The sequence below is a fragment of the Cydia fagiglandana genome, chromosome 18 (genome assembly GCF_963556715.1).
Source record: "Cydia fagiglandana chromosome 18, ilCydFagi1.1, whole genome shotgun sequence".
Taxonomy (NCBI): domain Eukaryota; kingdom Metazoa; phylum Arthropoda; class Insecta; order Lepidoptera; family Tortricidae; genus Cydia; species Cydia fagiglandana.
The window spans coordinates 16202890-16230762 of NC_085949.1; the positions used below are offsets into that span (position 1 = coordinate 16202890).

The following is a 27873-nucleotide window of genomic DNA, read 5'->3' on the forward strand; positions in this document are numbered from 1 at the left end:
TTAAAATGCAGTGCGAAAGGTATTTTTTATTATCATACCGCTGTTCCAATTGGCTCCAACACCGAGCATAATTGGCATCTGAAACCGGAATATTGCGAAGCAACTGTTCTGCTTCTCCCGTGAGATAACTCTTAAGATACTGCAATTTCTGTACGCTATCTAATGCAGTATTGTTGTGAATCATAGACATAAATAAATCTTTAAATGTCATCCACTCTTCATACTTGCCCGAAAATTTGGGAATGCTTAATTTAGGAAGCTTTATTGAACTTATCTTAGCCGACACACTATCTTCGTTGGTGGCCTTTGATTGGCATGAATGAAAGCTTACAAATTCAGCTAAACCATCTTTAAGTTCACATCGATAATCAGTATATTCATCTTCTGTTTGGTCGTAAATGTCATTGATAATATAACCTTTTGTTTTCAAAAGTTCTAAATCGTAGGTACGCATTAACTCCTTGTGACCTAGTCTGAATTCCGACCAGAACTGTTCTAGTGTTTCCAGCCGACTCTCTATATAATGCTCAGTTATACGAGACTTAGGAGATTTTTTAAAATTAACGCGCGCCTTGAAAATACGACTGGATAAGTCATTTTGATAATTTAGTAATGTATCCATGATGTTATGACTTTTCGACCAAACAGTTTGAATTGAATGACAATCTAAAGTTTATCTAATAAAAGTACTAAAAAATAAAATTTATAAATAATAACATTTTTGAAAATTTTACAAGTGTTTGAATTTTAATACACTTTGAGCAAAATCGGGCGTGGATTCCCCGTTCCAACAGGATTTTCCGAATTATTCTAAGTGTCTACTCTACTAAACTACTCTAAGTTAATATTCCATATAAACTACAGCCAAATATTTTCTATGTCCATGTAAACAATCGAATTCTTCAAAGTGAATATCTTCTTGTAAATAAAGTTCAAAATTCCATAGCAAAATAAACTGATATCACAAAATTAATTATTGTTCACAAGGTTGAAAATCTCTTGAGAAATAACTTTTAAAGTACTCACGGTTCGCACTTGACACAACTCACTGAACTGATGTGACGTCACACTTCGCTGAACTTCTTTTTCCAGTTGCTGGTACTAGATGTCGCCACTTGACCTCTAAACTGCTGCCACTCGTATCCGCTTCCGTTTTTAGCTTCGGCTACTCGTTGCTAGATGGCGCTAGTAATCCCAGGTAGCTGGAAACTCTACCCGTCTAACCACGGGACGAAGTGGGTCCGCACTGAACTTTCAAAAAGCCGCTCGCTTATCCGGTTCGAAGGACCATGTACAATCTTGGACTCTGGTTTCGAAGGGAAAGCAGCTTCAATCAAACACCTTGTTTTTATAAACAGAAGTATGTTTAATCTGGCACACAAATCGTCTCACCTTATACAAAAATAAATTAAGAAATCTTACGTATCCCACGACAGACAACCGTTCGCTAGTTCAAAACATAAAGAGCGACATCTATCGGGAAATTCAGTAAATAAAGTAAATAAGGCGTTTTATACAAAGGCTACAAATATAATGACCACCAAAAAATACTTTGGTACCCTAAATAAAAAAATCATGCTTACCAAAAAAAATTACTGAACACCAAAAAAATAAGGCCTAAAATTACAAATGTACCACCATTTTAATTACGACTGCACTTCAAATTGTATTCGAATACCAAATATATTGAATGATTACCAAAAATCATTAATGATCACCAAATCTTGAAGACCAAATAAATGCGATATTTTCACCTAAATAAACCACTGTGATACCAAAAAATTTATAAATATTACCAAATAAAGTAAAATGATGCCAAAATTACTAGCCCCTCCCGCTCAACCCCCGTACCTCGCACTGCATAACTTAGGTAGGCATACTGAAATGCTACTAGAAAAGTATGTTAGGTTAGGTTTGTACTGCTATCAGTTAAGTGGGCTAGGTTAACACTGCGACCCTTACAGAAACGAATTGCTACTAGAAAAGTGGGTTTGGTTAGGTTTGAACTGCGACCCTTACAGAAAAGAAATGCTACTAGAAAAGTGGGTTAGGTTAGGTTTGAACTGCGAACCTTACAGAAACGAAATGTTACTAGAAAAGTGGGTTAGGTTAGGTTTGAACTGTGACCCATACAGAAACGAAATTCTACTAGAAAAGTGGGTTAGGTTAGGTTTGAACTGCGACCCTTCCAGATAAGAAATGCTACTAGAAAAGTGGGTTAGGTTAGGTTTGAACTGCGAACCTTACAGAAACGAAATGTTACTAGAAAAGTGGGTTAGGTTAGGTTTGAACTGCAACCCATACAGAAACGAAATGCTACTAGAAAATTTTGCTTTGCTTTAATAGGATAGCAAGATTTAAAAATTTGGTTATAATTTTACATTAAAATGGAGTTCTAATTTTGGTGGTCATTTACTATTTTTGGGTTTACAATGATTATTTTGGTGTCATTTTATTTAATAGGATAGCACGATGTAAAAATTTGGTTATCAATTGACATTAAATTGGGGTTTGAAATTTGGTAATTATTTACAATTTTTGGGTTAATAATGATTAATTTGGTGTCATTTCCTTTAATAGGATAGTAAAATGTAATAAAATTGGTAATCATTTCACATTAAAATGGTGTTATAATTTTGGTGATCATTCATTATTTTAGTAGTAGAAGAGCCGGCCGCAAATTTTCTAACCGACTTGATACCACGATGAAATGCACAATGGTTTCCCATAAAAGTGATGCTAAGTCCGAATTCGATAGTCTGCCACGGCGGAACTTGCCGAAAGTACGAAAAAGAAGGCCACTTCCGGTGCGAAAAAAGGGGGCTGATTTAACCCATCTGATACCGAAATAATAGTTATGGCAGCAGTTAGAAATTTACATGTAGACACATAAAAGCGAAGTCTGCCAGTATTTTTTTTGCCGGAAGTGCTTGGCAGACGCTCTCAAAGGTGGCCAGCGGGACCCCTAATTTAACCCATCTGATACCACCATGAAACCAATTCCAGTCGGTAGGTATGAACCCTCATGTCAGGAATATATAAGTCTGCCAAGGCTTTTCCTGCCGAAACACCTTGGCAGACGAGATTATGTAAGCAAGGTCGGCATCGGTTACCCTACACTAACCCATCTGATACCACCATGAAACCAATTCGAGTCGGTAGGTACGAACCCCCATTTTAGGAATATATAAGTCTGCCAAGGTTTTTCCTGCCGAAACACCTTGGCAGACGAGATTATAAACAAGATGACCATCGGTTACCGTACACTAACCCATCTGATACCGCCATGAAACCAATTCCAGTCGGTAGGTATGAACCCTCATTTCAGGAATATATAAGTCTGCCAAGGCTTTTCCTGCCGTAACACCATGGCAGACGAGATTATGTAAGCAAGGTCGGCATCGGTTACCCTACACTAACCCATCTGATACCACCATGAAACCAATTCCAGTCGGTAGGTATGAACCCCCATTTTAGAAATATATAAGTCTGCCAAGGTTTTTCCTGCCGAAACACCTTGGCAGACGAGATTATAAGCAAGATGACCATCGGTTACCGTACAGTAACCCATCTGATACCACCATGAAACCAATTCTAGTCGGTAGGTATGAACCCTCATTTCAGGAATTTATAAGTCTGCCAAGGCCTTTCCTGCCGAAACACCTTGACAGACGAGATTATGTAAGCAGCATCCACATACGAGGGATCCGTATTTTGGGATTATACAGATTACGGACATTATTAATAGCTATAGGCTTATTTATTACTTTATGCTTATACATATTTGTATATTATTATGTTATTAATAAAATATATTTATAATTTATTAAACCTAAACTTAATACATTGGGAATTCATTACTTGCTTACGGCAGTAGTAGGGATAAGTGGGTGAGTTCTGGCTCACTGAGCCAGGCCAACAGTCCCTCCCCCTTTTTTCCCTTGTTGAGGCCCTGCAACCTTGCCTTGAACCCAAACTAATGTCATTGTAGCTCGAATCTAACCTAATTTATTTTTATTGCTTTTAGAATATTTCAATTATCTACTTTAGCAAAGTTAAATGTTGAAATCTCTATTTCGAAAAATGGAATTTTAATGTGACTTTAACACGTTCACTGCGTTACGGGGGCTTTAAGCCCCGTACGATGTCATCATTCACTGCGAAGTTAAGTTTATTTTAGAAGTTAAAGGGGGAGGGGATGATGGGGAAAATGTGTGCAACATTTTACCACTTTGGAAGTGTTTCTCGCGCAAACTATTCAGTTTAGAAATAAATGATATTAGAAACCTCAATATCATAAGCGATAAGACCGCCTGTTGTTACCTCTATTGTCTTTTTTTATGTTATTGTCCATTTATTGTAAACTAAGTGTATGTGAGGCGTGCAATAAAAAGTATTGTATTGTATTGTATCATTTTTGAAGACCTATCCACAGATACCCCACACGTATGGGTTTAATGAAAAAGACATTTTAAGTTTCAGTTCTAAGTATGGGGGACCCCCAAAATTTATTGTTTATTTTTTCTATTTTTGTGTTGAAATCTTAATGCGGTTCACAGAATACATCTACTTACCAAGTTTCAACAGTTCTTATAGTTTCGGAAAAAAGTGGCTGTGACATACGGACGGACAGACAGACATGACAAATCTATAAGGGTTCCGTTTTTTGCCATTTGGCTACGGAACCCTAAAAAGGAGGTATTAATTCGGTTTTTTAATGTTTGATATCTCCGTCATTTTGGGATCGATTTTGAAAATTATTTTTTTAGTTGAGTTGTAACTTGTAAGTATATACATACAGATTGGTTCCGTCTTTGTCAAAACCCATTTCTGATGGTGAGATTTATGAGGAATCGAGGGCACTCTTCAAATCTTGTAAGGGTGGTTCACGTTTGTATGGGAAAAATTCAAACTCTAGCTAGAAGAAGCGGCACCCCCTCATTTTGTTACACTTATTATGTTGACAAAATACGCCAAGCATCTTACAATCTTAACTACAAGGGGGTGCTTTCATACAATTTGAAAAATTTCAAAGTGTTTTGAAATTTTTCAAATTGTATGAAATCAAAAAAATAAATTAGTTACTATTTTTTTATTTTTATGTAAGTAGTAGTTTTCACATTATTTGAAAGTGTGATTTAAAAGATATTATTTTGAAAGAAAATGTGTTTCTACTTCAAAACTTATACATCACATGTGCAAATAGTGTGAAACCAGATATTTTAAATAAAATTCTGAATCATAATTACTCTTTTTGTTGGGTTTCAAACAACATACAAAATTTCAACGTGGTTAAGCACCACCTTGTATAGTATGTATAGTTCGTTTTTTTAGCATTAGAAAGAACTTGCAAGAAGGTAAGCGATCTTAGCATGTCTTTTAATTGAAAAACGCTTTTCAAAATTCAAAAACTATTACTTATGAAAGCAGACGAATATAAATGATCGTACTAGATTAATAATTGTTACATATTTGCCGTAACTTATTTTTAAAATGTGTTTTTCAATTAAAAGAGACATCAAGATTGTTTACCTAATTTCTAATGCTAAAAAAAACGAAGTATAGTTGAGATAAATTAAGAAACTTATACACCAAGTTTCTTAATTTATCTCAACTATAATCTCAATTTATCAACATAATAAGTGTAACAAAATAAGGACCCCCTTATTTTGTTACACTGCCCCTTAGGAAAATAATGTTTTTTGAACCACCCTAACATATAGTGATACTGGTGTATTTTAAACAAACCAAGCATTTACATTCAGAATTGTGACATTTGATGAAGTGAAACTGCTGATGATGATCAGAATGGAACTCTTCAACGACGCATAGCTCATGTTTGGGGATTTGTCCTCTTCGTTATGTTTGTTAAGCACGTTAGATTTTTAAGTCATATTTTCGTGAAGCTCAAGTTCTGATGATGGGATCCATAAGGAATCGAGGGAACTCTACAAATCTTAATGGCATTGTATAGTGACTCTTGTATTTTCATCAGGCAAACAAGGATTTACATTAAGAACAGTGGCATTTGATGAAGTGGTATTGCTGATGGTGATCAGAACGGAACTCCTCGACGACTTGTCTTTTTCTAATTGATTGCTAAGCAAGTTACCCCACTGGCAAAACAAGCAAGATTTTGAATTCGACTTCTACCTGAACCTGGACCCTGACGCGGACCCGGACTCGAGATCGCGAATTCGGACACGGATCCGTTTTCTATTTGGTTGGTGTAAATGCAGTTGGTGAATTTTTTGATTAATTCGGGCGAAAACTGGAAGGTTAGGTATCATAAAATGTTCATGAAGAGAAATTGTAAGAGATCGTATCATTACCAACAACTGTGGAAAATACTGTTTAGTTACTCTTTATTTAAAAATAGCAAAATCAAATTGCATGATTTCATTCGTTTTCTCCACTGTACACAGAATAAGTAATGATATTTAGACTAGACAAAAAAATTCAAAATCGCTCTCCTTCTTGATGCGACTGGCAAATCATATTACTTTTTGGAAACCGGGTTTTTTAACCTAATTAGACCCCGCTGAATCCGATCCGGTTGCTCGATCGAAATCTTGACCGGAAGTGAGATATTTGACATTAAAGGTCCGTTTTTTTCGTTTTTCGTAAATAACTCTTAAACGGTGGTGCATAGCAAAAAATGTTCTATTACATAAGTAATATTCATAAAATTGCCTACAAGAAAGATTCAGTACAATTTTTCGCTAGGATCAATATTAAAAGAGATTTTTCTCAAAAATGGACGGCAAAGTCGACTTTGCCGTCTAAAAAATAGGTCGCAAAGCGCGTAGTTTATGGTCTCTCAAAAATTAAAAAGTTAAAAACATTGCAGTCTCGCTTTTGGGACTGCAATGTTGCATACAAATTCCATTATTTGTCGAGTTCCAAACTTTTTAAAATTTGAAATGGCCATATTAAATGAAGGCACAGGCCCATTAAACAGCCAAACAGATGATTAGTACCGCGACTATTTAGTTGTCTCAAATAGGTTGGCGTATTTTCGGCAGAAAAATACACTTCTATTATTTTATTAAAAAAATAAAAAGGCGGCAAGGGGTTTTTTCTGTGAAAATATATACGTAAGAACGTTGGTTTTGTAAAATATTTCTATGATATTTATATTTCTTGCGCCATTTTTGAGAAAAGCACTATATATGACTCGGCTGGAAGGCTACTTGCTGGCTTCGGATTCAATTAAACGGACTCCCAAGGTCGTCCGTTTAAAACGAATCCTCAGCCTGCAAGTAGCTACTTCCGAGCCTCGACAATAATGTACTATTAACGCGGGAAATTTAATTAAGTATAATCACTTCTAAGGTCCCGTTTTTTAGGCTTTCTTAAATAACTCATAAACGGTGGCCAATATCAAAAAATGTTGTTAGACGTTAATAATCTACACAAAATTTTGAACAAAAAAGATTCAGTACACTTTTTGCAGGGATCAATAAAGATAAAGATAAGATAAAAAATAGTTTATTCAAGTAGGCATATTACAATGCGCTTATGAACGTCAAATAAACCTTTACCGGCTCCAACCGTACACCTCTGCCCCGAGAAGATTTAAATCCCCCCTCAATTGGAGGAGGGTATCCCAATATGGGACCGGCAACAAACTCGGCGGGACACATCTTTTCAAAACATTATTACATCTTATAATTAACATGCATTACGAGTAATTAATACAATTTAAATTACTATAGAATTCATGCAATTATACTCAGTGAGTACATAACTTTATAGAATTTGATATAAAAAATAAACATATATGCACATGAAATCACAAATACGTAGCTCTTTCAGAAAACAAATCAAATCTTACAAAAGGAAAAGAAAATAAAATCAATAAAAGAAATGAGAATACATATTATATGAATCTAACTGATTGTTATGAGATGCTTTCATACAATTTGATGTGCTTTCTTACCTGAGCTGAGTCACCTTTAACTCTACACATAATACAATGTTTTTAATTGCTACTTGTCGTTATTACAGTTTCTGGTTTGGACCATGCATGTTTGTCTGTCAAGTAGTCCTCGACTCTGTAATAAGCCTTCAACATCAATGACTTTTTTAAGTAATTCTTAAGAGCTGGAAAGGGTAATCTTAAAGCATCCTCAGGTAACTTGTTATAAAAATGAATGCATTGCCCAACGAATGACTTCTGTACTTTACGAACACGAAACTTTCTGATAGCAAGCTTATTTTTATTTCTAGTATTATAGTTATGGACATCAGAATTCTTAGTGCAGGAGTCTAGATTCTTAACAACATAAATAATACTATCATATATGTATTGGGAAGCTACAGTTAAAATATTAATTTCTTTAAAAAGTTCTCTTAATGATTCACGCACCCTTAAATTATATATAGAACGAATGGCTCTCTTTTGTAAGACAAATATAGTCTGTATGTCAGCTGCTTTGCCCCAAACCAGAATACCATATGACATTACACTATGAAAATAACTATAATAAACAAGGCGAGCTGTCTCAACATTAGTCAATTGTCTAATTCTCCTCACAGCGTAAGCGGCCGAACTTAATTTGTTTGCTAGTGTTCTTATATGAGGACTCCATTGTAGATTTTTGTCCAATGTTAAACCAAGAAACAGTGCTTTATCTACCATCTCTAAGCATTCATTATTCAAAAGTATCTTAGTATCGACTGGTTTAACATTCGGCAAAGAAAATCGAATGCATTTAGTTTTCTTAGCATTAAGAAGCAAATTGTTCATAGTAAACCAGTTTAGTACATTAACGAGTGTGCTGTTAATTACACTGTAATCGGTAGATTTACGATCAACCTTAAAAAGTAATGATGTGTCATCAGCAAAAAGAACAATTTCACAAAGATTTTCTACTACACATGGCAAATCATTTATATAAACCAAAAACAGGAATGGACCCAAAATAGAACCTTGTGGCACTCCTAATTGGACTACAGTACCGCTAGACCGGGTTTTGTTTACAACAACTGTTTGTGTTCTGTTGCTAAGGTAAGAAGACATAAAGTTTAGGGCATTTACTGACAGACCAATATTTAAAAAGATAATAAAGAGGGAAAGTTAATTATACTAAATTCTAAGGTTCCTTGTTTTTATTTTTTCGTTAATAATTTGAAAAGTATGACTCATAGCAAAAAAAATCTTACACATAAATAATAAACGTAAAATTTCCTACAAGAAACATGCAGTACACTTTTCGCTAGGATCAATATTTAAAAAGACAAAGCAGCGGGTAAGTTAATTATAATCAATTTTAAAGTCCCTTTTTAGTTTTTTGTAAATAACTCGTAAACGGTGTCCCATAGCGAAATAGGTTTTTAAGAATAAATTATCTACATAAAATTTCCTCCAACAAACATCTAGAACACTTTTCTTTAGGATCAATATTTCAAGCGATATTAAAGGAAGAAAGTTAATTACAATCAGTTCACAGGTCACTTTTTTTTAGTTTTTCGTAAATAACTCGTAAACGGTGGCCCGTTGCAAAGCAATATTCTACATAAATATTAAACATAAAATTGTCCACAAAAAAGGTTCTGTACACTTTTTCGCTACGATCAATATTTAAAGAGATATTAAAGGGGGTAAGTTAATTATAATCAATTTCCAGGTCCCTATTTTTAGGTTTACGTCTATATAGGTAAAGAACTATTTTATTTTATTTTCAAAATTTAGACCCAGTAGTTTCGGAGATAAAGGGGGGGAGGGGTGGTATTTTTTTGTATTTTAATGTTTTATTTTGGGGAAGGGGGCTTTATCTCCGATACTACTGAGTCTAAAATTTTGAAAAGATATACAGAATAGAATCTATAGATGACAGGAAAACCAATTAGAATTATGCAGTCAAGCGCGAGTCGGACATTACTTAGTTTTTGAACCGATCCCTACAGGTTTTTTAAAGGCAATTCACTCGCGTTTAACATATATAAAATACACTGTTAAAAATTGGGTAATGTACGGAACCCTTGCAACGCGAGTCCGACTCGCGCTTGGCCGGTTTTTATTTATTTTGAGGTACGGAACCCTAAAAAGAGAAAAGTGTTCCATATGTCTTTCGTAGAAAATTTTATATCGATTATTTATTTACAAGAACATTAATAACTTATTTTGCTATGAGCCTTATTTTACAAGTCATTTGCGAAATCCTAAAAATAGGGACCTGGAAATTGATTATAATTAACTTACCCCCTTTAATATCTCTTTAAATATTGATCGTAGCGAAAAAGTGTACAGAACCTTTTTTGTGGACAATTTTATGTTTAATATTTATGTAGAATATTGTTTTGCAACGGGCCACCATTTACGAGTTATTTACGAAAAACTAAAAAAAAGTGACCTGTGAACTGATTGTAATTAACTTTCTACCTTTAATATCGCTTGAAATATTGATCCTAGAGAAAAGTGTTCGAGATGTTTTTTGGAGGAAATTTTATGTAGATAATTTATTCTTAAAAACCTATTTCGCTATGGGACACCGTTTACGAGTTATTTACAAAAAAACTAAAAAGGGACTTTAAAATTGATTATAATTAACTTACCCGCTGCTTTGTCTTTTTAAATATTGATCCTAGCGAAAATTTTACGTTTATTATTTATGTATAAGATTTTTTTTTGCTATGAGTCATACTTTTCAAATTATTAACGAAAAAATAAAAACAAGGAACCTTAGAATTTATTATAATTAACTTTCCCTCTTTAATATCTTTTTAAATATTGATCCCTGCGAAAAGTATACTGAATCTTTTTTGTTCAAAATTTTATGTAGATTATTAACGTCTAACAACATTTTTTGATATTGGCCACCGTTTATGAGTTATTTACGAAAACCTAAAAAACGGGACCTTAGAAGTGATTATAATTAAATTTCCCGCGTTAAAATCTCTTTGAATATTGATCCTAGCGAAAAATTGTACTGAATCTTTCTTGTAGGCAATTTTATGCAGAATACTTATGTAATAGAACATTTTTTGCTATGTGCCACCGTGCCCACCGTTTAAGAGTTATTTACGAAAAACGAAAAAAAGGGACCTTTAATGTCAAATATCTCACTTCCGGTCAAGATTTCGATCGAGCAACTGGCAAATTCGGATTCAGCGGGGTCTAATTAGGTTAAAAAACCCGGTTGCCAAAAAGTTATACGCTTTGCCAGTCGAAATCGTTTTTATGAAAAATATGACCAGTCTAATTACTATATATGTTCAGAATATTATTTGAATAAACTTAGGATAGGATACTTAGGATAGGAAATAAAATGTGTGTTTTTATATCTTTAAACCCAATTACTAAGTAGACTGCACATACATTAAAGTCACATTAAAATTCCATTTTGCGAAATAGAGATTTCAACCTTTAACTTTGCAAAAGTAGAAAAGCAATAAAAATAGATTAGGTTAGATTCGAGCTACAATGACATTAGTTTGGGTTCAAGGCAAGGTTGCAGGGCCTCAACAAGGGAAAAAAGGGGGAGGGACTGTTGGCCTGGCTCAGTGAGCCAGAACTCACCCACTTATCCCTACTACTGCCGTAAGCAGGTAATGAATTCCCAATGTATTAAGTTTAGGTTTAATAAATTATAAATATATTTTATTAATAACATAATAATATACAAATATGTATAAGCATAAAGTAATAAATAAGCCTACAGCTATTAATAATGTCCGTAATCTGTATAATCCCAAAATACGGATCCCTCGTATGTGGATGCTGCTTACATAATCTCGTCTGTCAAGGTGTTTCGGCAGGAAAGGCCTTGGCAGACTTATAAATTCCTGAAATGATTGTTCATACCTACCGACTAGAATTGGTTTTATGGTGGTATCAGATGGGTTACTGTACGGTAACCGATGGTCATCTTGCTTATAATCTCGTCTGCCAAGGTGTTTCGGCAGGAAAAACCTTGGCAGACTTATATATTTATAAAATGGGGGTTCATACCTACCGACTGGAATTGGTTTCATGGTGGTATCAGATGGGTTAGTGTAGGGTAACCGATGCCGACCTTGCTTACATAATCTCGTCTGCCATGGTGTTACGGCAGGAAAAGCCTTGGCAGACTTATATATTCCTGAAATGAGGGTTCATACCTACCGACTGGAATTGGTTTCATGGCGGTATCAGATGGGTTAGTGTACGGTAACCGATGGTCATCTTGTTTATAATCTCGTCTGCCAAGGTGTTTCGGCAGGAAAAACCTTGGCAGACTTATATATTCCTAAAATGGGGGTTCGTACCTACCGACTGGAATTGGTTTCATGGTGGTATCAGATGGGTTACTGTAGGGTAACCGATGCCGACCTTGCTCACATAATCTCGTCTGCCAAGGTGTTTTGGCAGGAAAAGCCTTGGCAGACTTATATATTCCTGACATGAGGGTTCATACCTACCGACTGGAATTGGTTTCATGGTGGTATCAGATGGGTTAAATTAGGGGTCCCGCTGGCCACCTTTGAGAGCGTCTGCCAAGCACTTCCGGCAAAAAAAATACTGGCAGACTTCGCTTTTATGTGTCTACATGTAAATTTCTAACTGCTGCCATAACTATTATTTCGGTATCAGATGGGTTAAATCAGCCCCCTTTTTTCGCACCGGAAGTGGCCTTCTTTTTCGTACTTTCGGCAAGTTCCGCCGTGGCAGACTATCGAATTCGGACTTAGCATCACTTTTATGGGAAACCATTGTGCATTTCATCGTGGTATCAAGTCGGTTAGAAAATTTGCGGCCGGCTCTTCTACTATAGGGTGGTAAAGTAGATTTTTTTGGTATTAAATTTTATTAAATCTGGTGATCAGTTAAATAGCAGCCTTTAACAAATGCGAAATTAAATTAGCACACACTCGTAGGTGTGTATTTGCATTACTTATTTAAGTTATTAAGCTTAGATATGTAGAACGCATAAGAAGACGTGATGTTTAACTTTAACACCTGTCAACGAAAGTTTAATAATAACTTTTTTTGTTACTACGCTTTTACTGCCTCTAAATAAGTACTTTTTGAATCTTTCTAATGAACCCAAACCGTGCGCGCTATATATTACGCTACATTTGGTGCATACGCGCCTACACGCGCTTTCATAAACGGGCTTATAGGCGCGTCTGAAATCACCCAAAAAGGCGTCAACGCTAGAAACTGTGAAGGCTATCGGAAGTGGGACCGGCACATTCCTGATACTAAGTACCTCTCACCGCCGCTCCAATTTTAGGGCGTCGATGCCCTTGATTAGGCATAGGCCTATGCGGTACAACCTAGAGGTTTCGGCGCCAAAAGACCTAGATATTTTAAGATATCAAAAATAGGCTGTAAAGGCTATAATGGGTGTGGCCTGTAACACGAGCAAATATGTAATTAAAAAATAGATTGTACTCCTCAAACAGGGACACTTTTGTTCAACAACTTTTAAAAATTATGAAGTTTTTAGAGTCCCTATTTTACATAAAAAATAAATATTATCTTCAATGGACGCCATCGCCACTCCATATCATTGTGATTGACGTTGCTTGTCACGCCTTAAACATAACAAAATTCGCAATACATTGCGTCTTAGAATAAACTTTAAAGTGTATTAAAAATCAAAACACAAGTTATTTTAAAAAGTTTCTGAACAAATGTTGGTCAGTATGAGGAGTACAGCCTTCAGTAAAATTTTTTGTTCGTATTACAGGCCACAGACTGTATATAGTGGGATCAGCGCATTTCTGATACAGTAGCTAAGATGACAATCCTTTGTGGACAAACGCTAACCGAAAAGTAATAATGTATCGGAATAACAGATGCGACGAATAGTCTCGTAATCATTTCCATATATTAATTAAATATTAAGTTTTGATGGTCGTTTTCTATAAAAACGATTGCCTTGTTTAGGCCCTGATATGAGTACCTACCTCTTGCCTCACCGCGTGTTCAAAGGTAGAACCTTGAGTAGGCTTAGCTTAACTGTTGGTTGGTGTTTATGAATAATTACTTTCATAAACAGTTTTACCTATTAGCCTACTCTAAGCGAAGACATTAATGTGTATAGAATTCATTAAATAGTGTAGATGACACGCTGCAGTACTCTACCTGGTGAAGCGGAGGTGCGGCGAGGCGAGTATCTGTGGTAGAGAGCCCCACAGAGTGGCGTGTAATTCTCGTACTGTCGCGCCCCACCAGGCTGCCTGGTAGTAACGCACTGTGGATGACACGCTGTAGTACTATACCCGGTGAAGCTGAGGTGCGACGAGGCGAGGATCTGTCGTAGGGAGCCCCACAGAGTGGCGTGTAATTCTCGTACTGGGGCGCCCCACCAGGCTGCCTGGTAGTAACGCACTGTGGCTGACACGCTGTAGTACTCTACCTGGTGAAGCTGAGTTGTGGCGAGGCGAGGATCTGTGGTAGGGAGCCCCACAGAGTGGCGTGTAATTCTCGCACTGGCGCACCCCACCAGGCTGCGTGGTAGTAACGCACTATGAATGACACGCTGTAGTACTTTACCTGGTGAAGCTGAGGTGCGGCGAGGCGAGGATCTGTGGTAGAGAGCCCCACAGAGTTGCGTGTAATTCTCGTACTGGGGCGCCCCACCAGGCTGCCTGGTAGTAACGCACTGTGGCTGACACGCTGTAGTACTCTACCTGGTGAAGCTGAGTTGTGGCGAGGCGAGGATCTGTGGTAGGGAGCCCCACAGAGTGGCGTGTAATTCTCGCACTGGCGCACCCCACCAGGCTGCGTGGTAGTAACGCACTGTGAATGACACGCTGTAGTACTTTACCTGGTGAAGCTGAGGTGCGGCGAGGCGAGGATCTGTGGTAGAGAGCCCCACAGAGTTGCGTGTAATTCTCGTACTGGCGCGCCCCACCAGGCTGCGTGGTAGTAGCGCACTGTGGATGACACGACGCTGCTTACGCCTGAAACAAAGTAAGGACTATTTAAATACGAGTATGTAATTGTAAGACAAAAACACAAAATTTTCAGTTAGGTATCTAAATTTTCTAGTTGGCCAGAGTATGGAGATTTCGTTCTATAAAAGTTAATATTATTTTCCCATTTGCTTGCACTTCACCCGCCACGTCAAATAGCCAATAGGTTGCCGCCCTACCCTACCTTACCTACGTACCTCCTAAGCGAAGGAGTGGTACTATTAAGTAGAGGAAAAAACATCAAAGTGCTAGGTAGATCCATGGAGCGATAACTTATACATAAATTGATTTATGCAACACAGGAATTTATGTACTATATCAATATTTCATTTCATTTCATTTATTTCATGCGAAAAACCATGGATATAAAGGTGTTACATATAGGTTTGGTACATGGTCACCCTGCAAGGGCGTAGAACTGTCTTAAAAACTAGTTAAAAACTAAACAGTTTATTTATACAAAACAAGATATGTTTAAATTGGTAGTTGCAGTGGAACTATAATAATAATCAATTGGTAATAAATATTTAACATTAGTGATTTATCATAATTATCGTCAAATATTATTATTATAGTAAATTAGAATGATAACATTGATAACAAATTAAATAGTAAAAATTAGTTAAATGTCAAGTCGTTACAGTTAGAATTTGTTAAATTGTCATCAAAATATTCAGTAATAGTATAATAACATTTTGAGATAAGTAATTGTTTTAGAATTCTTATGAAGGTAGATAGTCATACTAATTATGGAGCTTTTTTGCCGTAACGCTGCATTTTGAGGTGGAAGCAAGCCACTTTGCACGATAATAGTGGAGACCAAATAAAACTATTTTTTTCGAAGCACCCGTAATTTCGTCCCTTAGGAGCCGAGAAAAAGCGAGGTCTGTTAAAAACAGAAAAAAAAATCTACAAGTTTCACGGATCGTCCGATTAAGATAAATTTGGTGTCAATCGAAAGACTATATCTTTTCTTGATGTAAAAAAAATATTAAAAAAAATATATTAAAGAAATATAGTGTTAGTGTAAAATTATTAAAAAAATACCTTTTACGTTTTAATTTTCAAATAGTGTCTTCCACATTGAAAAATGTCTGCAAATAAGTACTTAATAATAAAGTCAAACATATTTCTTATCAGAAACTGAAAACCGCATCAAAATCGGTTAAGTAGTTTATAAGATTCATGATCCAGAAATTGGCCTAGTTTTATTGACATGACGATTTATAATTAATGACTAATTTTAAGTACTGTATTAAGTTCTAACTATGTTGTGCTTTTCTTATTAATATAAAACACACCTTTATCTATGTATTATATAAACATTTATACATATATCTTCAAATTCATTAAACAAATTTTATTATGAGGCATTGTGTTTAAAAGCAGGGTTAGTACTTTAAGTAATCCCTACCGAATATTGGGCAAATCAAAGTTTTAAAGTTAGTAGGTACATTAAAGTACGTATAATAACATATAATTTTATAAAAATATAGCTTTTTCAATATAAAGTATATTTATCTGTAAAAAGATCTACATTTTATTCTCTTTTTTATTTCATCCTCTAGTTTAACCAGTTTAGCCAGTGTGAATGAAGCTGAAGATGAATAATCTTTTTCTTGTAAATATATAATATCATCATATCAGCCTTTAATCGCCCACTGCTGAGCATAGGCCTCTCTTCGAGTACGCCACTTATCCCGGTCCTGAGCCAATCTCATCCAGAAGTGACCCGCAATCTTCGGAATGTCGTCCACCCAACGAGCCAACGGACGCCAGGCACTTCTTTCGTCTGTAAGCGGCCACAATTCCGTTAACATTTTGGCCCACCTGGCATCACTCTGCCTGGCAACATGTCCCGCCCAGCTCCATTTAGGTTTGGTGATGACGCATCCAACGTCTTGCATCTTGGTGCGGCGTCGGATTTCGACCTGCCTCACTCGGTCTTGAAATTTGATGCCGAGCATGGCGCGCTCCTTGGCTCTCTGTGCCACTCGGATTTTATACACAGCCTCTTTAGTGAGCGTTCATATCTCGACACTGTAGGTCATGGTAGGTAGGACACATTGGTTAAAGAGGCGAGTTTTCAGGCATTGTGGAATGTTAACGGGTTTGAGGATGTCCGCTTGTTTATTGAATGCCGCCCAACCCAGCTGGATTTTCCTGGAGATCTCCTTCTGCTGATGTGTTTTGTCAAATGATAGAATATATCCAAGATACACGTATTTCTCGACCACCTCCTGTCTTTCGTTCCTAACCGTAATGGTTGGAATCGAATCTAGAGATGTTCGTCATAACTTTAGTCTTGGACATAGTCAGCTTAAGATCTATTCAAAGAAGCATGGCTTTCAACCATGCTTCAAGGCATCTTCCAGGGACTCGGCAAACAAAAAAGGCGGCAGGTGTGACAAGAAGACCCTTGGATATTGATACTGATGATAGTTCTGTCCCATGCAAGCGTTTTTATGACGTCGTCTAGCACTGCCGTCAAAAACTTAGTTGAACTGATATCCCCTTTCGATAGATATTGGGTTACTACTCGTAAGTTTGTAAAGCCAAACTTGTATTGTTGCCGAGGTATATATGTATAGCTCCTAGAGCAGATCCACGTAGCGATTGTCGATTGAGCAGCGATGGAGAGAGTCAAACACCGCCCAATGCTCGACACTGTCGAAGGATTTTTCGTAATCTACGAAGGCCATGCACAGGGTCCGGTTGTACTCGTGACTTTCCTCCATTAACTGCTTTACCGCATGTATATGGTCGACTGTAGAGAATCCGCTCCGGACATCAGCCTGCTCGGGAGGTTGGTATTCATAGAGGATACAAGTTAGGCGGTTGCATAAAACTTTTACAAAGAGTTTGTACGTATGGGAAAGGAGGCTGGTGGGGCGAAAATTCGGCTTCGATATATCTCCTTTTTTATGTAAGATGGTGACTATGTCCGTTTTCCACATATAAATATATATTATATACATATCCCTAATGTAGATAAATTAAGTACCTTCTAATTTACGTATAATTTACTACGACTTACTCGCCTTTTGGACTATGTAAGACGAAAAATCCCATATAAATAAAAGTAAGCCAACTTCTGAAACTTGTATCTCAAAAACTGCTGAACCGATTTTGATGCGGTTTTCGTTATTTAGTAAGAAATATATTTGACTTTAACCAAAAATACTTATTTTTAGACATTCTTATTTATTTATTTATTTTATTTAAACTTTATTGCACAGTAAAAATTGTACAAAAGGCGAACTTAATGCCAGAAGGCATTCTCTACCAGTTAACCTTTGGGCCAAACAGAGAACAAGTAGTAATAGGTGCAAGAAAAATTAAAAGTACGAAAAATTAACTATTAAGTATACATTTTTATGTTGAACAACATACAATTTCAAATATATATATTGCTATAATATACTTACTTATACATACATAATATACTAACATACATATGGGTACATATAATATAATATAATATTATATATACATATTTCTTAAATATAATATTATATATATATATTCATTCTTCAAAGTCGAAGACATTATTTGCAAGAATAAAGCGCAAAAGAGAAAAAAATGTTTTTTAATAATTTCACACTAATATTGTTTGAAAAGATTTTGTATTTATTTTTTTTATGTTAAAAAAAGTGATTTTCTTTCAAATGATATAATTTTTTTCAATATTTGTTGTTCCCTGAAACTTGTGGAATTTTTTTCTTTTTCCTAATAGACCTCGCTAAATCTCGGCTCCTAAGGGGTGAATTTTTGGGTGCTTCGGAAAAAATCGCTTACTTTGGTGTCTACTATCACCATGCAAAGCGGCTTGCTTCCACCTTAAAGTGCAGCTTTGTTTTCATAATACGTATGACTAAGAGTCTAGTTCTTCGTTTCTAAGTGCGTCTGGTAATTTATTGAAAATATTGGTAACACGCTTCCTACATTTTGACCAGGGTTCAATCCCCTTGGTCGAATTTAGAATATAGTTAAACCAAGAGAAGTCTGCAACGATTTTTATAGCACACGCAGTGCAAGTGTTTATTTTAAACGTCAAATACGTCAAACTTCTATGAAATTATGACGTATAAATGACACTTGCACTGCGTGTGCTATCAAAATCGCTGCAGACTTATATTAGTCTACGCGTAACGGTCTACGTGTTATTTTAGGACGCAACCGAAAAAGGTTTTGGTTCTTCGAGACGTACTACAACAGTACGTAACTAAGCTAAATGGTTAGGAAAATAATAATTAAAACTACCCTAGTAATGATGTAGATTGTAGAATATTGACAAGTATGTAGAGAGATTCTAAATCTTATTAGAGTCTGTGCGGAAAGAGAAGAGTCGTGGCAGAAACGGGAACTAACATTTTAAATTTTATATGGCAATCAAACCTTTGACACCTGTCTTGTAAAAAGTAAACAAACTTTTGTCATTGTATATCTTTATTAACAAAAACCGCAAGTTTTATGTATAAAATATTTTCATAACACGATGAAACCGTACATAAAACCACAAGAAAAATTATATTTAACATTGTTCGGTTTTGTGAGGGGGAAGAAAACGGCTAAAAGCCGACTATCGACTTACAAAAAGTCGCGGAACGTGTTTCCGCTATTCGAGGGTATTGATGTTGTATTTAATATTAAATAATTACCTATTTAATAAGCCCCCTAAGTAACTTGTCTCCGGTTCATAATCGGTAAGTATATTCATTCAAAATATATTAATTTTCATAAATATGCAGGTCATTCATGATTTTTAAAATAACTGACAAATAGTCTTGATACTTACCATTTTATGCATATTTATATGTATTTTTTTTTTCAGGATTGTGTAAAAGTACCTACGGTATCTCGAATAAAAGACCGCTAAGTAGGTGATATGCAAGAATTCGTAATCTACGTGCCGGATTCAAGCACATCCAGTTCCTCACATCAGTCCCTGGTTGTTCTGAAGCTAGCTCAAACATAAGTGACATTGAATATTTTAATTCAGACTTCGATTACAAAGAATAAAACTTTTTCATAAAAATATTTCTTTATTTGTAAGTTCGTTTACTAGGTTCTGTTAGTTACGAAATTATAAGTATTTCATATTTAGCAGACTTTTCGGCGAAGTAAAATATCGTGAGATGAGAGAACCGGACATATCCCAATAAGGCCTACCTACTTATGCACTATTTTTATTCATATTCATATTTATTATGAATAATGTACACATACATTACAAGTCAAGTTTACAATGGGTGAAATATATCCCAGATAGTAAAATTACAGTTCTAATGCCCAATTTCTACCCGATCTACCCGGTTTTGTATTAAAATAACTGTTGGACTGCACAGATTAGGTAGTACAAAAATGAGACTCTATCTTGTTTGGTACTAAAATTACACTTGTATTGGGCAGATTCTTAACTAGTTTTAGCAGTTTTGTCAATCGCACTGTCACTTTTGAGACATAAAAACAAGAGTTTGTTTTAAAAAGAAAACTAGTGCCTGCGCTAAATCAGAGGATTGATTTGATGAGCCGACACCACCACCAGGCTCCGTTTAGTAAGCCGTGGTAAAAAACCGGAACAAAAGGGATACAAGTATCATGACCTTTAGTGTCGTACTATAATCACGTGACCAGTGTTGTCAGCATAGCAAAAACCATAAAATAGCACTGGCGCGCCCCCAAATCCCACGACTCTTCTCTTTCCGCACAGACTCTACCAAACGTACTAGGAATGTCATCACTAATAGACAATAATAATGGCATTACAAGTAAGTGTTTGCTCTGCATAAAAACAACGGGGTGCACTCCGGGAGTGCCGGCAGAAATGAAAACTCAGCGACATTGTATTTAGACTCGAGTTTTAAAAAATTTCCCCGTCTCAAAAAGTGCACAGCGCCGCTGAAGAAGTTTTCACTTCAATAATAGGAAGTTGTTTTTGTTACTGTGAATGTTTTTTAGGGTTCCGTACCCAAAGTGTAAAACGGGACCCTATTACTAAGACTTCGCTGTCCGTCCGTCCGTCCGTCCGTCCGTCCGTCTGTCCGGCTGTCTGTCACCAGGCTGTATCTCACGAACCGTGATAGCGAGACAGTTGAAATTTTCACAGATGATGTATTTCTGTTGCCGCTATAACAACAAATACTAAAAACAGAATAAAATAAAGATTTAAATGGGGCTCCCATACAACAAACGTGATTTTTGACCAAAGTTAAGCAACGTCGGGAGTGGTCAGTACTTGGATGGGTGACCGTTTTTTTTTCCTTTTTTTTTGTTTTTTTTTGCATTATGGTACGGAACCCTTCGTGCGCGAGTCCGACTCGCACTTGCCCGGTTTTTTATCAAAAGTCAAGGTAGGTCAACCATTGGTATAATGTTGCTTGTGCTCAAAATGTCAACATCCTAATTTGGTTAAGATGCCCTTGCTCTTTTTGGCACAATGGCGGAACACCTCAACACGGAACAGCTATCAAATCAATGGTTACAAAACACATATCCTATGTTATTAAGTTCTTATTTTACATATTCACTGCCAGCATAAGCTTGCGATAGTGTATAGTATTTTTCCGCTATGTAGTGAAAAGCTCCCATACGAAAAGAAAACCGGACCCTTAAGGTCAGTCACTTTTTTCGGTAAAACCTTAAATGGCACCGCTAAAGTGTCATTCTATGGAACTTGCTAACTTTGCAAACAAAAGTCACTAGTAAATTCATAATTCAGAGACAATTTTCAATTTAGGGATGTAACGATACATGATTTTGCCGATACGATACCGATACCGATTTTTGAAGTAAATAATCGGCGATACCGATACAGATACCGATATCAATGGCACAGTAGTTAGCAAATAGATATAACAAATAAGGAATTATATACTTATTATGCATAAAACATACATATGTATTAATAGACACTCGATTTTGTGAAGTGTGAAAAACTGTAAAACTAATAAAGAAAAATGCCAAATCAAAATCAAAGAAAACATTTATTTAGGTAACCACCAAGCAATCAATGCAAAAGTAAATCCAAATCAGTAATTATAGTTCACTTTAGGTAGTTTTTACCCGACTACGGCAACGCAAAAGGAGGGTTATTTGTTATGGAAACAAAGTATATTCAAATTATTAGCAGCGTCATTCGTTTCGCGCGCTTTTCAAACTGTAATATCGGCTGAATTGAAATCGGCAATGCCGATATATCGGTCTGCCGATTATATCGGCCGATATATCGTATCGGTATCAGTAAATCCCTAATTTCAATATAGCGGTTTGTTTACATAGTTTGCAAGTTCCATAGAATGACTCTTTATGCCAAGAATACAAACTATTACTAATTTACTAACCATACCTATGTTGTCTCACTTGAAGTGAGAAACTAGAAATAGTGACCCTATTTGAACTCTAAAACTCTCAATAACATTTTAAATTGTTCGCAGTGCATTTATAATCAAATCATTATTAAACTAAGACGTCGAATATATCTCTACATCAGTTACTATCAATCTAAATCAGCCTCAAGGCGCGGCCGTCACCTAAAGGTCGTCCGTTTCCGGCAGTGTTTGCAGCTAAAAGGTTTTGTTATGTCTGATACCTTAGTATACCTACGCTGTCTGGTTTACGTTAATTGGGGTTGGGTGCGATGCCGATACGTTAATGTAAATGTAGTTAGTGTACTTTGTTATGGCTCCTCTACACGATGGCCCAGCGCCGGCCACTCCAAGGGACGCATTTATGCGTTAGAGGGAGCAAGTGATATTGCTATCTCATTCTACCGCATGGCTGCGTCCCTTGCAGTGGTGGGCGTTGGCCCATCGTGAAGAGGAGCCATTAAAGTGATGGAATCGAATTATAGCAAAGAGAATTTGAAATAGACATCCTTTACTCCATCTTTCGACGGAAGATTAAAATTAAAACCGTTAGAACGCCATTTGACTTTGATCATTATTATTTCACTGATATGTTTTATTATAACTTGTTAAACATTAATGATTTGAACACAACTATTTTGACATGAGATTACCTTTTTTTCTATACCGTTTTAGACATGTTACCTACCATTTCTTGAAAGCTGATGAAAGCCTTAGTGAAATGTAACCAAATGGAGACACTTCTGACTTCGAGCAAACTCGGCTCCGTCCGGCTCAGCATCGCTCCGAGCAATTATTAGGGTTGCCACAACTTGACGCGCCTTGGCGTGTAAGACCACAGATAATTACTTGAATTTTGACAACCCTAAATAGTCGAAAGGGATAGTGCCATAACTTAGAAAGGAGTATCATGATTCGACCCTAAGGGCCACCCCACATCTAGCGTCCCTCGAGCGTCGGCGTCTGGTCAGCGCTATGGAAAATGACGTCGCTGCGCAGTTGCGTCCACGTTGCGTCGAGCAGCCGACGCCGACGCTCGAAAGACGCCAGATGTGGGGGTGGCCCTTAATCGCTGTCAAACTTCGGTTTTGTAGGACGTGTCCTTTCTGTACGGTAGTACTATTACTTATTGTGTCGGAAGTACCTGTTCCTATTTATTTTCGCATCGCAAAGTACGATGCGTGCAATCTGTGCTAGTTTCGAGTCGACAATTGGCACTGCTCGGGGTCGGTTAAAGTGGTGTGCTCTAGTTTCAACGGCCAATATATCGTAGATGTCACCAAATGAAACTGTTGTGCTGCGTAATTTTGGAAGTGGTTTCTGGTTTGCGAAAACGTAACGATGGAAAAAGAAAATGCAATTATTTACGGTACACGTACACCTCCCTATATTCCCTATACTAATATTATTAATGGAAAGACTATCTGTTACCCCTTCACGCTTAAACCCATGAACCTTTTTACAAACTTTTATTTTACTTTCACCTGACCGTTGTCTCTCTGTCTGTCTGTCTGTGTGTAATGAAATCTTGTAAGTTAAATTTGATCCACTTCCCGGTTTCCGATTGAGCTGAAATTTTGCATGCATGTGTAAGTACATCGGATGACAATGCAATATTATGGTACCATCGAGCTGATCTGATGATGGAGACAGGAGGTGGCCATAGGGACTCTGTGATGAAACAACGCAACCTAATTGTGTTTGGGGTTCTTAGAATTGTCTCGATGAGTATTAGTTGCCTGTGGAAAAAAAAGTACAGTCGGCGATAAAAGCTTGTACCAAAAATGAAATTTTTGCCAAAAACTTTTTAAGGAGGAAGTCGGTAGACATAGATGGTAGGATCCTATAGAAGTGGTATACGCGTGCCTCCGTGAGGGACAAAACATACGCAATGCGACACTATGATTGGTCGAATTTATTTGTTGCCCACCGTAATCCATACTAAATTTACGGTGGGGAATCAAAAAAATGGTAAAACTGTTACAAGGACAAACAATAATAGCGCTTTCGCTGCTACTCCTACCGAAAGATACATAATAAGACTATCCCGTTCGGCCTTCACTCATTTCACAGTTAATGAAAATGACAATCATAAATTCGGATTCAAAATGGCTTCTCCGATTTTGTTCGCGGCCATTACAGTAACGAGCCTGGGGCCATTAGCGGAGCCCTAACCGCAGCTGCGGCTCGCCACTAATACGCCGCGATTCATTACCATTCATGTTGTAAATTTACACTTAAGAACGTTGAAAAAAGGTAACTTTGTTTGGAAAGTAGTTTGAACGAATTAAAATCTATCAAAATAACAAATTATGCTCATAAAATGCAATATTTTCTATCGCATGTATACTTGTATAGTCAGGAATACTATTAATAAGCTTAGCCTTTTCTCAGCAGCTGAGATATACATATATATATTTAACGGTATTTAACAAGGAATTATTCGGATCATCGCCGATTCTTTCCGCATTTCCATCTTCACCACTTAGGCCCACTTGCACCCTTCCACTAACCCGGGTTAACCGGTTAAACCTGGAGTTACCATGGTTACCAGTACAACTTGACACTGGGTTAACGGTTTAACCGCTTATCCCCGGGTTAGTGGCATGGTGCAAGTGGGCCTTAGAGTCTTACAGCCGTATTCATAAACAGTTAGAGCATTGATCATCAGTTGCTGATAACCGGATGTCACAAAACGTGATTCATAAACACTTTTTAGCGCTAAACAGTTGATCATCTCTTCATTAAATCCTCGGAAAGTTACGGAGCCGAGGACCCTTCTTTATCTGTTTATTATCTGCTATTTTACAAGATGGCGGTCACAAAACAGCTGATTTTGACAAGACAGCATTTCACAAATTCGTGCAAACGTAGATGAGACTTGTATCGTAATTTAGTGATTTGGGTGTTCTTTTTGTTTAAAAAACCTCTAAATTTAATAAATGAGTGGTTTAATATGTGTAAATAAGGAGATAAACCATTATATACCTAGATATAGTGCGCAAATAGCGGGAAACCTAGATATTGCGCCTTTGCTAGGAGTTGTTTTGTTTGCATGATTGTGTGTCGGATTCATCAAGATGCAAGCAATTTATGCGATACGAGCTGTTATACATAAGACTAGACATCACGACTGGGGCACCGGCGTCGGATAAAGCACCTCACCAACCTATATGCCTATCATAAAAGAATGAAAACTACTACAGCGCAAAGACGTGAGTATACTTTTCTTACATACTCATTACCTGCCATAAAACGTTGATTCATTATAAGATCACGGTATTCTCAAGCTCTAACTAAAAGGTATTAATTGCGCACATATTACATAGGACCCTGTAAGGGCACAGCAATACTGAAGATACTTAATTGAATAGTATGGGCAGGTATATAGGTATCTTTGTTGTGGGACATATCATATTCCAATTTGTAGGTATCATTATCACTAAAATATAATATACCTATCAAAATAAACTATGGTTGGCCTACTTTGGTTGGATTTCTATGCACTGTTAACGCTGCCACTGCACTGAATACTGAGTTCTGTGTTGAAAGTCCACACTGAGCAGAGTTAATTTTTGAGATGGTGATAGATAAATAAAACAAGTTCATGTATTTTAAACTGATATTTTTATTATAAGATTTATAACATATCAACATATTTCATGTGTTAATTTAGGGAAATCCAACAACCCACTTGAATATAACAATTTTATTACATTTTATAATCATCAAACTAGTTAATATTTTTTTCTTTATTTCAGTACAACCAACTTCATTTGCTGGCTGGTTAGATGCCAGAACAGTGTGGCCTCCGGATTATGTAGCCAGCTCCGGACAATAGCTGATGATGGAATACTCACAACCTGAAAAGAACACAGTTTCAATTAATATATTCATTGAATCAACCTATATCATCTTTTATTTTTAGTTTAAGTACAACATCCTAATGGATATGGCGATATGGAATAATTTCCATATTGTTGTGGCATCTATATGGAATAATGGATCTCCATCCAGGCAGAGATTCTGTTGTTGTTTGTCAATACCATAGCTATCTCACAGCAGAACTTAAGAATTACATACATGTCTGTTTTGTTCACAGTTACATACTTGTACCTAGTGTACCTACACTGTTTCTTGCCGGCAATGGTAGTTTGAAAAAATGAAATTATACAATATTACAACAATATTTTCTGCTTGGCCTTAAGGTTGACTGGTAGAGAATGCCTCATGGCATTAAGTTCGCCTTTTGTACATTAAGTTATTCTTTTGTGCAATAAAGTTTTAAATAAATGAATAAATAATAATAATAACAAAGTTATGGATTGAAATGCTAATATACTTTTAAACAAATAATTAACCTACACAGGTGTGTTATGATTGATAAGAACATTATGTAAAAATCATATTGATATCTATGTTGGTTTTAAATTACATAACCTACCAACAGCGACACTCCTGTGAATAATGAACATTTCTGCCTCATTATGAATTGTGCAGTTTGCCTTTTAATGCGGCTACTGGCTGAGATGTTTCACTGCAAACATTGTCACTGTCTAGTTGCAAGCGCTTAACTCTGCGCCCAAGCCAAACAAAAAAGGTTTGAAGATAAATCGCCACTTCACTGATAAATTGGTTCCATCGTGGTTGGTTAAGTATGTTATCCACTAATTCTAATTATAAACAGCTCCTAACTAGCTTAGCTCTGCTCTTCTAGAAAACACCGATAGTAAGTCAAATCAAATGTCAAATTAAAAATGAAGAGGCCGTTAATTTTTTGGGTGTCGAGTGTATGTTCATGAAAATACTACCACATTTTACGTTAAGTAATGAATAAAACGTGGAAAGGGAAAAGGGAGGAGGGAGGCCTTTGGCCAGCAGTGGGACACTCTAGGCTCATATAAAATATAAAAATGAATAACCAAACCTTGCTCACCTGATTTATCTTCACCGATCATTTGATATGAATAGTGTCAATATCGTTCGTGTTTCGCCACCAGAACAAAATGTGTTGGAATCCGTGGTATCACGGTGGCGATGGCGCGCAGGCGGGCTTGCGGCGATTTCTTGCTGTGATTTCTCCAATTCTTGACTCCGTCTTCTTTACCTCACAATATATTGAAACTATAACCAATAACACATAGGTTTATCAATATTGCTTGCAAAGAACTCATAATTAGGTACTTGTAACTTTAAAAAGGAGACATGTCTGATTATCAGCCTATGATATAGGTGGTTATACTTACCAAGTTTTGTAAAATTTCCAGCCGTGCAATATTATTTATATGTTTTTGTGATGCAGAGGCTATTTTAATATATAATAACCCAGAAAACTGGTTAAAATTGTACATCGCATTGTTCAGGATTTTACGATTTACCGCTAGTGTTGCTGTCAAACTTTTTTTTTAAATTAATGTTCAGCCATTTTTTGTCTATGTGCCAAGATGCCAACATAACGCGTCTAATCTGCTTATTAGTTAAGAAACCCCTAATAAACGTTTATAAATCATGGTTCTTATCAACGGCTTATTAAGCCTAAACAGTGGATTAGTTAATAAGCTGATCATTCCTCATTTAAGGATTTTTTATGAATACG

At 36.4% G+C, this 27873-nt stretch overlaps 1 protein-coding gene and 2 long non-coding RNA genes across 3 annotated transcripts in view; 1 reads left to right on the top strand and 2 right to left on the bottom strand.

Moving 5' to 3' along the window:
- Positions 1 to 27873, bottom strand: part of LOC134673411 (cell growth regulator with RING finger domain protein 1-like) — a 114937-nt gene that overhangs the window by 23218 nt on the left and 63846 nt on the right. Inside the window, exon 3 of the mRNA XM_063531394.1 lies at positions 14763 to 14898. Within this exon, the coding sequence (XP_063387464.1) occupies positions 14763 to 14898 (136 nt within the window). The remainder of the gene's footprint in view (positions 1 to 14762; positions 14899 to 27873) is intronic.
- LOC134673295 (uncharacterized) lies at positions 24918 to 26186 on the top strand. Its single transcript, XR_010099453.1, has 2 exons — positions 24918 to 25492; positions 26039 to 26186. It is a non-coding gene; the product is annotated as an uncharacterized LOC134673295 (long non-coding RNA).
- On the bottom strand, positions 26028 to 27856 carry LOC134673296 (uncharacterized). Its single transcript, XR_010099454.1, has 3 exons — positions 27524 to 27856; positions 27214 to 27401; positions 26028 to 26140 (listed from the first exon to the last, which is right to left on the bottom strand). It is a non-coding gene; the product is annotated as an uncharacterized LOC134673296 (long non-coding RNA).